At 30.4% G+C, this 13,281-nt stretch overlaps 1 protein-coding gene across 1 annotated transcript; it reads left to right on the top strand.

The window, feature by feature from the left end:
- Window positions 1-8,190: 8,190 nt before the first annotated feature.
- Window positions 8,191-10,164, top strand: LOC112705120 (S-adenosylmethionine decarboxylase proenzyme 4). Its single transcript, XM_025755982.2, has one exon. The coding sequence runs from the start codon at window positions 8,442-8,444 to the stop codon at window positions 9,453-9,455; it is 1,014 nt and encodes a 337-aa protein (XP_025611767.1). The 5' UTR covers window positions 8,191-8,441; the 3' UTR covers window positions 9,456-10,164.
- Window positions 10,165-13,281: the final 3,117 nt, after the last annotated feature.

Genomic DNA, 13,281 nt, shown 5'->3' with positions numbered 1-13,281 from the left:
AATATTGATATCACATAAACTATTTTTAAACGTCTTTATTTCTTATTATTAGCATGATTATAACTAGTAATAGCTAGTGACATACACGAAGCTTATAAAAGGATAAATCTAAAGAAAAATAGGTAAGAGATTGATCTAAGATTATTTCTTAAAAAAAGTTCATTATTCTCAATCTACGCAAGAACAACTCCAATAAATATTATGTCAATTTAGGAGACATAAATAACTCTCTTCAAATTATATAATCACTATATTTGTATGTGTGTGTTCGGAATCCATTATCTACAATTTTCGAGATAGATTTAGCCCTGGCATTGGCAGGGCTCGAGGTGTGACATTATGGATCACAAAGGAGCCACAATTATTTGGTCACCTTGGCTTGTATGTATGTGGTGATGGACCATCTAATTCTAAGCAACTCTCTCTCACTCACTCACTCACTATTTGTGGGGACTTCCCTATGAGATTGGCCACTTAAAAAGTTCACAAAATAAATCTTAAGCACACCTACGAGGAATGATTCTTGTGGGAGCCATCTTTTGTAGTTCTAGATTACTACTTCTCCCTTTGATTATTAAATACTGCTTTTTCAATACTATCCTATATGGACCAATTCATTATATGGTCTCCTCTAAGTTCATTTTCATGTTTTAATAATAAAAAAATACTTAATCCAACTCAGTTTAGGATGAGACCTCCTTATTTTATATTTGCATGGTTAATCTTCCAAAAACATTTAATTTCCTTAATATAAGCATGTTCATACAATCATCAAGATCCTACTTTCTTCATAATTGTTATGTCGTAATGGTAGTCTCACCATCACTTATCACCTGGGGTATAATGAAAACAATATTAAATATTAAATAATAATTTATCACAAATAACTAACGTTATGCCCATTACAACTCTCTGTTCATTTTCCTCCAATAGTTCTACCACTATGTTCACGGGATTAAAGTCTCGTATATTTTATCCTTTTGTTTTTCAATAGAATAATAGAAAGAAAAGTCAATGAACTTATCAATGAGACCCACAACAATGAAGCTCTCCCATACTCCTCAAGAGCTTGAGAAGAACATGCCTAGATACAAAGATAGACATGAATATGTATTTGAATAATGAAGCTGCTTTAATTGTTCTCCAGACTCCAGAGCATGCACTAACTCATAAGGAAAAAAAATATTAATTTGATTTAGAGTTAGAGAAGGAGCATAGTGGGGTCCCTAAGAAGCATTTGGGCAAATACTTGGTGCGCATGATACAGTAGCACTTGTGTTGTGTGATGGTGTGATTAGGTAGAGTGCAGTGCACACTCATGAAGTTAAATTCCCATATTAACCCTGAGGCAAAAATGGCACATGTGTGTGCCAAACTCTGCGCGTGCTAGCAACTATGGCGGCTTAAGCCACCAAGTAATGAAAAATGTCTCGCAGGGTAAGGGCATAGTGGGGACCACATGTTACCCAACTCCAACATTAACACTTGAAACAAACTTGGACCCCCTTTTGTACCATGAACTTGGGGACACATGCTAGATGATGGGTACCCACTGTGGGCCCATCCACGCTGCCTGTCGGAGGGGCATGTTACTATTTAGTGGGCCCATCTATGCCTTTAAGGGAGTAGGAGGATGTGGCATCCAGGTTAGAAGAGAAGCTCCTCACTACTTTTAGTGGGCTCAATTTTTTGGATTAAACTTACTTTCAACTTTCAACCCTAGCTAAAACCATTTATCGTTATCATTATTATTATTATTTTGAAATATCCACTTTCTTTGTCTGACTAAATTACCAATGTGTATGTGAAATGTGTATGTCTTGACCAACAATTAGCTCTAAGACTAATAAGAGGTCTAAGTATTAGATGTGTGTTTGAATTTTAGTCTGTAAACAGAGTTTTCATAAAATTAATTTTGATGAAAAGTAAGTTTCGATTAATGTGATTTATATTTGGCAATCTTTATATTAAAATTAATTATAGTAAAATAAATATTGTTTGGATTATATTACTTAAAATTATTTTTAGATGAAAAATTATTAAAAGAGACATTCATTTAAATAATTTTTTTATATACATGCAAAGTCAGAAAACTAACAAAAATAATATAAAAAATATTTATCATATAAATAAAATAAATATAATAAAAAATAAAAATATGAAAGAGAGTATTATAAATTTTATAATGTCAAACAAAAAGAAAATATTCTATAATTTTTTTAGTATTGTCAGTACTTTTTAATTTAGTATTATTTTGGACTATAAATTTTTATTATTTATGACTCTATTATTATTTATAATTAATTTTTTATTTATTTGTCCTTTTTTTATAGGATCATAATTTATATTATACAAAATTTTGATAATAAACGTAGTATATAATAACTACAATTACAAATATTACAAAGTCAGAATAAATAGATAAAATTAATACAAAACAAAAATAGAGTACATCAAAAAATAGAAAAAAATCATAAGAAATAATAAAAATTTCATAAAACCAACAACATATATCATATGAACAAAAAATTACAATAAAATCAAATAAAAAAATAAAAAATTTCATACACAACATAAATATAATGCAAAAAAAAGATAGAAAAAAATTTATATGAACAAAAAATAATAAAAATATCATAAAAAAGTCAACAACATTTGTCATATGAATAAAAGAGCACTGCACAAATAATATAAAAATATTTATTATATAAATAAAAAATATAAATAAAAAATACAATAAAAAATATAAAAATTAAAATATAAAAATGAGTATTAAATATAATAAAAAATTAAAATATTCAATTTGCTGGTAATTGAAACAAATCTGAACTATTTTGACGGAAAAAATGTTGTAACTAAGAATTATGAAGAAGCAGGAAGAACTACAAAGAACTAATCCTTTTTATAGAAGAAAATGGAGGGTATAGTTGGTAAAAAAGAAATAAATTTTTCATCTAATTTTTCAAGGGTGATCACCAACCATGAACGTGAAACGCAGAAGCTACGAATTTTAGCTTCCCCTGAACGTGCGTTCAAAGGCAGAATCATTTCTGCTTTTAGAAAAACAAAAATTGCTAAACATAAAAGTGAAGCTTTCAAGAAGTTCAAACGCACTTCTATCCTCTCCAACGTAGTTGCCAAACACACCCTATATAGTGTGTACACACACGCTTTAATAACATAAATATATCATTTTTGTATTTTTTTCCTTCTTTTTTGTCGCGTTCTTTCTTTTTCTTTGTGTGTTTTTTTTCATCATCGTTCATTTATTATTACTGTTGCTGTATTTTTTTCTTCCTTTTTTTTCTAATAATTTTGCAACATTGATTTTTCTTTTTTTTAATTTTATTCCTCTTAAGAGAGTGAAACAAGAAAAATTATAAAAAAATAAAATAATAAGAAGATGATAATAAAAAAGAAGCAGCAACATATGACGAAGAGGGAGAGAAAGAATTTTGAATTATCCAGAACTTATCAGAATAAAAAATACATCAAAATTTTTTAACAAATACACATAAATTTTTTAGTTTTTACACCGAAATTTTGCTAAAAAAACACAAAAATGTCTTTTTTAATGCTGTATTTTTTTTCTTCTTCTTTTTTCTTCTTTCTTTCTTTATTTTAGTTGAATGAATATAGGTTCATCCTCTTCCTAATAATTTTGCAGCATTATGTGTTTTTTTCTTTATTTATTTATTTTTTTGTTAAGAAAGTAAAACAAGAAGAAACTTGAGAAGGTAAAATAAGAAAAAAAATATTAATAAGAAAAAAAAGATTATGAAGAAGAAGATGATGATGATGAGAAGGAAAAGAGGAAGAATTTTAAATTATGCATAATTTATTAGAATAAAAATATACCGAAATTTCTTAACAAATACACATAAATTTTTTAGTTTTTACACTGAAATTTTTCTATAAAAATACAAAAATATCTTCTTTAATGCTGCATTTTTCTTTTTTTCTTCTTTATTTATTTCTTTCTTTTAATTGAATGAATGTAGGTTCATTGTTTTTATTCTTGTTAAGAAAGTAAAATAAGAAAACATTTCAGAAGGTAAAACAATAAAAAAAATATGAATAAAAAAAAGAAGATGATGATGATAAAAAAGAAGAAGAAGAAGAAGAAGAAGTAATTGCAAGACCTAAAGTAATTTATCATGGCCTAACACAAGTAGTTATAGTATGATTAACACTTTAGTACTGCGACATCTCATTAACAAGTTAGTGCACAGGAATAATCGAATAAATTGTGTGCTTTTTGGTCGAGTTGTAGATAATATTCTCCCTCACCTTGAAGAAGGAAGGATTAGACACTTCATTATTGTGCTGTATTTTAAATTATACAAAACTTATCAGAAAAAAAATACACATAAATTTCTTAGTTTTTACACCAACAAGATTGAATCATAAACAAAAACACATCCAAATTAATTTTAGATCAGACAACGTCATTAATATGACAAAAATTTAATGATAATGATAATAATAACGACGATAACGATAAAGAAGATGACGATGACGATAACGATAATGACAATGACGATATAACGATAACGATGATGATGATGATGATGGAGAAAAAAGAGGAGAAAAACCAATGAAAAGAATAAATTAAGTGAAAAAAGGAAAGAGGAGGAAGAGAAGATAGTGATGGTGGTGAGGATAATAACAAAAGACAAAAAAGACAAAAAAAAATAGCAACCGAGATACTAGTAAGAAAAAGAAAAAGAGAAAGAAGAGGAGGAGGATAAAAAAAAGAAACAGAAAAAAAACAGAAAAAAAAATACGTGATTTAAAAAACAATTATAACAATATAGTTAAATTTAATTAAATATTTTATTTGAATATAAAACTTTATTAACATAGTTAAGATTTGATTTTTTAACATGGTTGACCATGTTTTCTTTTGCTTGATGATATATGTGGAATGAGAATGACTCTAAACAAAATTGTAAGGATGTGATTGATATTAGCATATTAAAAATTGAATAAACAACTAAAACTAATTCTAAAAGATTTAAAAGCCGATAAATCTAATCCTAAAAGAAAGAAAACTAATTTATAATGCATGAATATTTTATCATTTTTATTAATTTTGATTTAATTTTAAATTTAAATATTCACGTCACAGTTGATATGTATTCAATAAATAACACGTAGACTAAATTACTTATGCCATTCATCTTCATTGACGTTTGGTTAGTTTTAACAAATAGAATGAATCATTCAAGATTATAAATTAGTTTTTTTTTTCAAGGTCAGATTTATAGCTTTTAAATTTTTTAGGATCAGTTTTGGTAATTTATTCTTAAAAATTTGATAAAAATGTAGGCATAGCTAATTTTATTTAAAATCGATAATTTTAAAAATCGTTAGATGATAATTTAGTTAAATTTATTAAATTATTTAATAATTTTTAGCTATTAACTTGATATAAAGGTAATTGCATTTGAGTTTTTCAACTAAAAATTTAGAATTCGTGCATATTAAATATGATATGAAGATGAGAATAAAATTATCAAAATTGAAATATAATAAAATAGATATATTAACATGCATTTGGTATGTGTTGTTGGGTTGGGTTGGCTTGCGTGTAAGGGTGAGAGTGAGAGTGAGAGAGTGGAAGTGTGGGTGCGCGTGCTGCGTGCATGACAAAGAGAAAGAGGTGGCTGCCACCCACATTCATGACGCCATACATTCCAACATCATTTCTGCCTCTCTTAACTATCTCCTTATTTTCCATTCCGAACTCACAATTTTTCATCATTGCCTTTCTCTATATTTTTATTCTTTCTCTTTCTAAACTCACTTTTATTTCTACTTATCTTTATACTATACATACAATAAGCGTGATTCATTATGCTTATGAACACAATTCTCTTCAATTGGAAGTCAAGGAGACCATGTATGTTTAGCTATATGATGATATATTCATGAAGATCAAAATTAACATAGTTTTGCCCTTACTAATTACTCCCTTTTACTTCACAATTACTGTTCCTCCCTCCCAGTAGTTAAAAACATTATGATCCAAATCTACTTAATGTCCGACCAAATTGGAAGAGTTATTATACTTGAACTGGGTTTTAATATATGGTCGTATTACTTAATCAGAAAACATTATAATAAAAGAAGTTAGAATGAGATGCATGTATACGATGGTATTGGTAGTATAATCATTATCATAACACCACTAAACAAAAATTCTTTTAGTATTTAATTGTTTTTTGTAACCCAATCTTTTTGAAACTAATCACTTGGATGACATAGAGAATCCTTTTTTAATTCCGATGCTGATACGGTTAAAAAGTGTGCATGCATGCTTTGATAAATACAGGAGGAAAAACACAAACAAGTTTGATAAAATAGATAAAATAATGATAATGCCACCTAGATACATGAAATTGCATGAAGAATAAAAATGATCGATGTGAGTGCTTTTCATTTCACGTACGGGCCTCCCCTCATTCAAAGATATTCTCATTATTTACATGCCACGCCTGATTCCTTTTGATTTTTTTTGTAATATATGTAGTTTTCTTCTTCTGCATAATAATAATAATAATAATAATAATAATTAATTATTATTATTATTCTAACCCAAATATGGATGACATTCTGGGCACGTCAAGTTTGTTGTTAATTAACGCTTGCTCTCCTAGGAATAGACAATGTTGTCTCCATCAACTCACCTTTCCATCATGCAATAGCCATTATCACCATTAGAGAGTGCTCATTCTCAAACAAAGTCCCAAGTGATTGGTACTTTTATTCCCAATTTCACCACTTTTTGGTTGCAATTTAATTTAATCTAATGAGTTTGTGCCTTTGTTTTTAACCTCTCTATCTTGGCTACTAATGTAGCTCTAATTAGAATGGTCTCTCACTCATTCCATTACCCTCTCTCTCAGAGCTAATAATAATAATAATTGTTTGTCTTGCAGCACCACAAATACATCATCATCTTGGTGTGGTTTATGATTATGTTTCTATTTTATTAGAACTATCATTGGAACAGTTACATTGAATGCTGAATTTTGACTCACACAATACAAACACCTTAATTGACCATGATCTCTATTACATGTCTCTCTTTACTAAGTTTTCATTTTGAGTTTTGAAAAGGAATTTTTTATATGATTTTCAACACAATTATGTCCGACATTTCCCTGCATAAGTTCTAGTCAAAACAAAACAGTCCTTCATCCTTCAAAGCTTGAAATTCTATTTAGTTTCCCCTGCATTAAAATTGTAATGACGAGAAAGAAATTCACCATGCATTTTTCTCCCCCATCCCCCCTTCCCCCTCCCTAAAACCAATAAGTAAAGTTAGTTTTTTTTTTTTTTTGGTCAAATGGATTAGTTAATAAATAATAAGCTTAGGCTGCTACATCATGGGCAAGTAAGTTAGGGAACTATTTGATGTGATGTGATGCTTGACAATCTTTAAATTATTTAAATGAGATAACAAAATCTACTTAGGTATATTGGTGGTATTTGTGAGTATTAGTTGGAATAGTTAGAGAGAAAAGAGACTATTCATATAATAACTAAATTTTATTAGACATTTTTTAAAAATAATTTGATACTATAAAAACTCATATATATATATATATATATATATATATATATATATAAAATTAAAAATTATTTGATGAAAGTTTAATCAAATATATTAAACTATAGTTTTTAACTATCATATTTATATAAAATAATCGTATGTGAATTAATTTGATATATTTGACTAGAGAAATGAGAATTAAAAATTTAAGGAGAGAGAGAGATTAAGATTAAATTAAAAATTTGACAACGAGGAATTGATGAACATGGCCATAAATTTAAAAAACAAAATTGAAAGCACTTAAAAAAGTAAATTGTGGAATTATATATAGGTCCAGTTTGAATATAATAGAGTGGTAGAATAACGAGAAAAACTACCAAAATAAAAATATATACAATAGATAATTCAGATAAAATATTGTGTATGTAAAAATAATGGTGTAAAGTGAATATTTTTAGCAAATAAAATATTACCTAAAAATAATAGTAAAAGGCCAATAATCTCTTATTTTAAAGTCAATTTTTTTAACAAAAATAATAAAATAATTTTTAAAAATAAAAAATTATATTTTTTATACTTTTAAAAAATTAAAAGTATTTTTCAAATAACAAATACAAAGGTGACTTTTTATAATTCAAAAAAAAAAAAAAAAGCTTTTGCTACTTCCCATACTGCTCATACTCTATGACGATCCTATTCACTTGATTATGGCAAGAATGATGATTCTTGGTTCCGTCACCCGCATGCTCTTTCTTCTCTTCTAAACAACACACACTTATAAATCCCATTCACCCTCCCATTCTTTTCTTACACACACCTCCACCTCACTCTTCCACATCTCTGTTTTCCTCTGCTTTCCTCTGTTCCATTCTAAACTCCAATGGCCGTCTCCGGCTTCGAAGGCTTTGAGAAACGATTGGAGCTTCATTTCTTTGGCGATGATTTCCAACTTGGTCTCCGAAAGATAGACTTCGAATCAATACAATTAGTCCTCGAACAAGTCCAATGCACCGTCGTCTCCGCCGTCGGCAACGCCTACTTCGACGCCTACGTTCTTTCGGAATCAAGCCTCTTCGTATACCCAACAAAGATCATAATCAAAACATGCGGAACCACCCAACTCCTGAAATCAATTCGACCCTTGATCTTCTATTCACGCCTCATAGGCCTCACACTCTGTTCATGCCGTTACACACGTGGCACCTTCATCTTCCCAAAGTCGCAGCCTTTTCCTCACACAAGCTTCAAAGACGAAGTCACTTACTTGGAAGACACAATTCCTTCCAACCTCTGCTTCAGAAAAGCTTCCATCATGCCTTCCATGTCTTCTTCTCATTCATGGCATGTTTTCACTGCCACCATTGACCACCATGACCAAGACAATGAACTCTTCACCATGGAGGTCTGCATGACTGACCTTGACCCCATCCTCGCTAGGAAGTTCTTCCGCCGACCGGACGATGGAAAAACCGGCCACTCTGCCGGAAAAGAGATGACGGAGCTGACAGGGATCAACGACATAAACGCCGACGCACTCGTCTGCGATTTCGCCTTTGATCCCTGCGGTTACTCCATGAATGGCATGGATGGTGATTGGTATTCCACCATCCATGTCACACCTGAGGATGGTTTTAGCTATGCCAGCTTTGAATGCGTTGGTTCCGTTAACGCCAACAACATAGGACATGTTTTGAGGAAGGTGGTTCAGATTTTCCGACCGGGTACGATGTCGGTTTCTACGACGTGCAGCGGTTACAGCAATGAGATGTGGAAGCAGATGGCAACTGCGGTTGAGCCTTTGGGATTCAAATGCCGGAGTTGCGCAATGGACCAGTTCCCTGCAGCAGCTACTGTTGTCTTTCAAACGTTTACGCCTCGCCGGAAAAGTACTTAGAACAAGATCAATATCATGCGGCGGCCGGCGACGGTCACAATGGTGGTGGATGACAAAGATGGTAGGTTAGGAAGTTAGAGTTAGTTGAAAAAAATTTAGAGGAGTTGGGATGGGGTCGTGACGTGGCCAAATCTGATTGGTTTATGACGGTTGATGTTGGATTTTGACTTAATTTGTTGGTTTTAAAAAGAGAAATATTATATGCTCTATTTTTGTGTATATCTTCTATTTTTTTTATACAAAAACAATTGATAAAATTTAAAAGAAAAAAATAGAAGATATTGTACACAAAAATATTATTTCTCTTTAAAAAATGAATTATATAAAAAGTGGGATAATGTTATGACTTATGAGTGATGTATCAAGTTAAAAAGCTAAGATAGAGGGTGGGTTAGGGAATTTACTGAATGGAATTGAATTGATCTGAACGAATAGTATCATGAAGAAATGGGAATGGGAAGGTAGAGAGAGTGGGATGGGGTTGATCATGATAATGCACCCCACTTTGGCTTGTCACGCCTAAAGATTTTTGAGACCATATGTGTAGTGGGTGTAAAAGTGCTCTTGTTTGAGGTTATATTCAACCTTTCTTTTCTTTTTATTTATCTTCTTTTTTTCTCTCCTGCAGTCCTGCTTCTACATCTTGTAGTTTTCATTGACTTTCCTCTCTTGTTTTTTATGCTTTTTTTAAAGATTATTAAAGACCAAATTCATACTTTCCAGTACATTCTCTTCTTATAAAATTGTTGTGCATTTATCATTGCTCCATGCTCAGTTACATTACACTCTGCTCGGGAACTTAGCAATTAAAAATTGTTGTGCATGCAAAAGAGTTGCCATGTGTGTATGAATTGAAAATGTGTAGAATACTATGCTCACGTACACTTACTACTATTATTACCTAAAGTGTGAATCCAGTATAAAGAAGAATCATGTGTTATCTAACACAGGTGAATCCGAGGAATATATTATGGGAAAACTTTTAATACCGGTACACTGATATATCGATGGGTAATACTAGGTAGAAAAAAAAAAAACAGTCAGAACTTGCCTTATTTAATATTCATTAATTGTTATTATGGTTGTTTTTGTCTGATTTTCTTTGGTTACCAAACATTTTCAATACAGATATACTTAAAAATTTTCCTAAATACCATACCTTGTATATCACAGCATTTATTTGTGGTCAGAATTATAGGATTATGCCTAATTAAGTTTAGGTTATCTTGTGACGTTTTATTTTGCATGGCTTTTATCTCGTGGAACATCTAAGTTATAACATGTTCCCAAATCGGGCCGGGTTTGGATAATCCGTTTTAAGAATATGACTCAATTTAGGTAGTGAGGCCTCGCCTAATTGTTGGACCTAAATCAATTTTTTGGACTTTTAATTTGTTGGCTTTCTCCTAGTGATTTTTTCATGGGTGGTACAAATATCGGATAAAAGCATTAGAGGACTTTTTAAGCGGTTTCGCTAAGTAAAAATTTGAACAATATAAATAATGGAATAGAAATTTAGCTTAATAAAATTAAAAAATATATATTCTATCTAAATTATTTAATAAAAAAATTTTATTCAATAATTTAAAAATTTTAACTATTCATTATCCTCTTTATTGTCACTAGTTCGTCAACAAAGATCCTCATCAACGTTATTCTCCTCCAGACCGAAAACGAACGGCGCTGTCGGGTTCCTCCTCGCCGTCGCTCACTCTTAGTGAAAATAACCATTCACTTAAGGATAAAAATAATCATCTGCATGTTTAGTGAATTGAACATCTAGCATATTTTAATTGTATATAACTAAACTCAATCTAATCAAATAACTACATAAGAATTAAAATAACTGTCCGCATACCTACTAAAATGACCATCCTGAACTAGCCATAATTGAATACCAAAACTTAAACTCAAAAGACGGTGAACGAAGGGACAGAACTCATCGGAACCCCTGGTGGGGAGAGTGGCACCGTCGTAGAATTCCTAAATTTCGGAACTCAACACATACATTAACAATGTTGAGATCCGTATGTATCATGCGTGGCATATGAAGATAGTGCAAAAGATCCTCCTTCCCCATATGAACATTCCTAAGGGTGAGCACGGATCGATTTGGTTCGAGTTTATGGTAAAATTAGAATTGAACCGATCAAAATATAATTAGTTCGGTTTGGTTCAGATTTGCGATTTTTTGTACATGTACCCGAATCAAACCAATCCGATTAAGAACGGATTGGTTCGGGGTACCCGATAACTTTGAAATTCATAAAAAAAAACCAAATTTTTATCTTAAAAATTTAACAAGTACAATAAACGTGTAACATTAATAGAAATAATCTAAACATGTATGTTAAACATCAAATACATTTAAAAACTAAACTCATTAAAATCCAAACATATTAATAGTGAATAATCATTGTCTAATAGAAAAGTCATATATATTTTTAATTTTTTATTTAATTAATATATGATCGGGTTTGTGGGTTGGTTCGGGTTCCACACCTCCAGAACCGATATCCGAACCAATTATTAACGAAGGCCATCGGTTTGGTTCAGATTGGACCCAATTATCCATTGGTTCCAGAACCAATTTAATTGGTTCGATTCAGGTTCGGACGGATAATCAGATACCCACTACCCGTGCTCATCCCTAAACATTCCATATCGGCTTCCCAACCATTTTTTTGGCTCAATTGATTCCCTATTCACTAGCCTTCAGCAGCGGCACCCCCTAACGGATTGTGAACAGCAGCAGTTTGGGACTCGTGAACAGCAGCAATTCGGGGCTCGTGAACAACAGTGGCGGTGGCACTGTGGTCGTGTACAGCAACAGCAGCAAGAGACCGTGGTCGCGAAACAGAAATAGCTGCAGCGGCTCGTGAACAGCAGCGGCGGTGTGCGTGGTACTGTGGTCGTGAACAGGAGCGGCGGCGGGAGAACATGGTCGTGACCCAGCGGTAGCAGCAGCGATATGAGTACGGAGGTGCGATGGGATGAGATGTTCAATTAAGGGGTGTGAATGAGTTTAAGAGGTGTATTGGAGGTTACAGTGAGATAAGGAATAACTGTACGAAATGTGAATGTGTTTAAATACTAATCCTAATTTTTAAAATTTTAAAATTTGAAATTAAATAATTAATTAATTATCTAATTTTTTATTTTAATTTTAATTTTACTTTCTTTTTTATATTCATTGTTCACAATTATTATTGTTTTCCTATATTTTTTTAAAAAATTATATTTGATAAATAAGACATGAATAGAGATATTGTATCCAAAGATATTGAGTTAATATATTTTACGTTCTTTTTGACATAAATGACATAGAAATACTAATAAAAGAGATAATTTATTTTTTATTTTTTTATTATTTTTATCAAATTTTCATAATTATATTTTTTCTTAAATTCTTTTTATATAAAAAAATAAATTAAATTTTTATAATTTATTTTAATTTATTATCAAACAAAATATAAGAATATTAATTTTTATATCTCTGTTATTTATGTCTTGTTCTCAATATTCTATTTTATTATATTCTCAAAATCAAATGCAGTCTTAAAAATATTAATATATTATTAAATGTGTATAAAAATAATAAATATGAAGTTACTAGAGAGAGTAAAGTTTTTATATTATAACTACTAGTATTTTATTTAAATTCTTTGAAATTCCAAAATGTATTCTTTATAAATATATAGGACAAAAGATATTTTAGAAATCAATTTCGATAAATAACTAACAGGAGTCTAACCAATAACAAATTAACAAGTATTTTTAAATTATACTTCATATTAATTAATTGTTATTAATTTATAATTATTTA

The sequence above is a fragment of the Arachis hypogaea genome, chromosome 1, assembly GCF_003086295.3.
Source record: "Arachis hypogaea cultivar Tifrunner chromosome 1, arahy.Tifrunner.gnm2.J5K5, whole genome shotgun sequence".
In the NCBI taxonomy this organism is placed as follows: Eukaryota; Viridiplantae; Streptophyta; class Magnoliopsida; order Fabales; family Fabaceae; genus Arachis; species Arachis hypogaea.
This window is presented reverse-complemented; position numbering and strand designations above follow the sequence as displayed.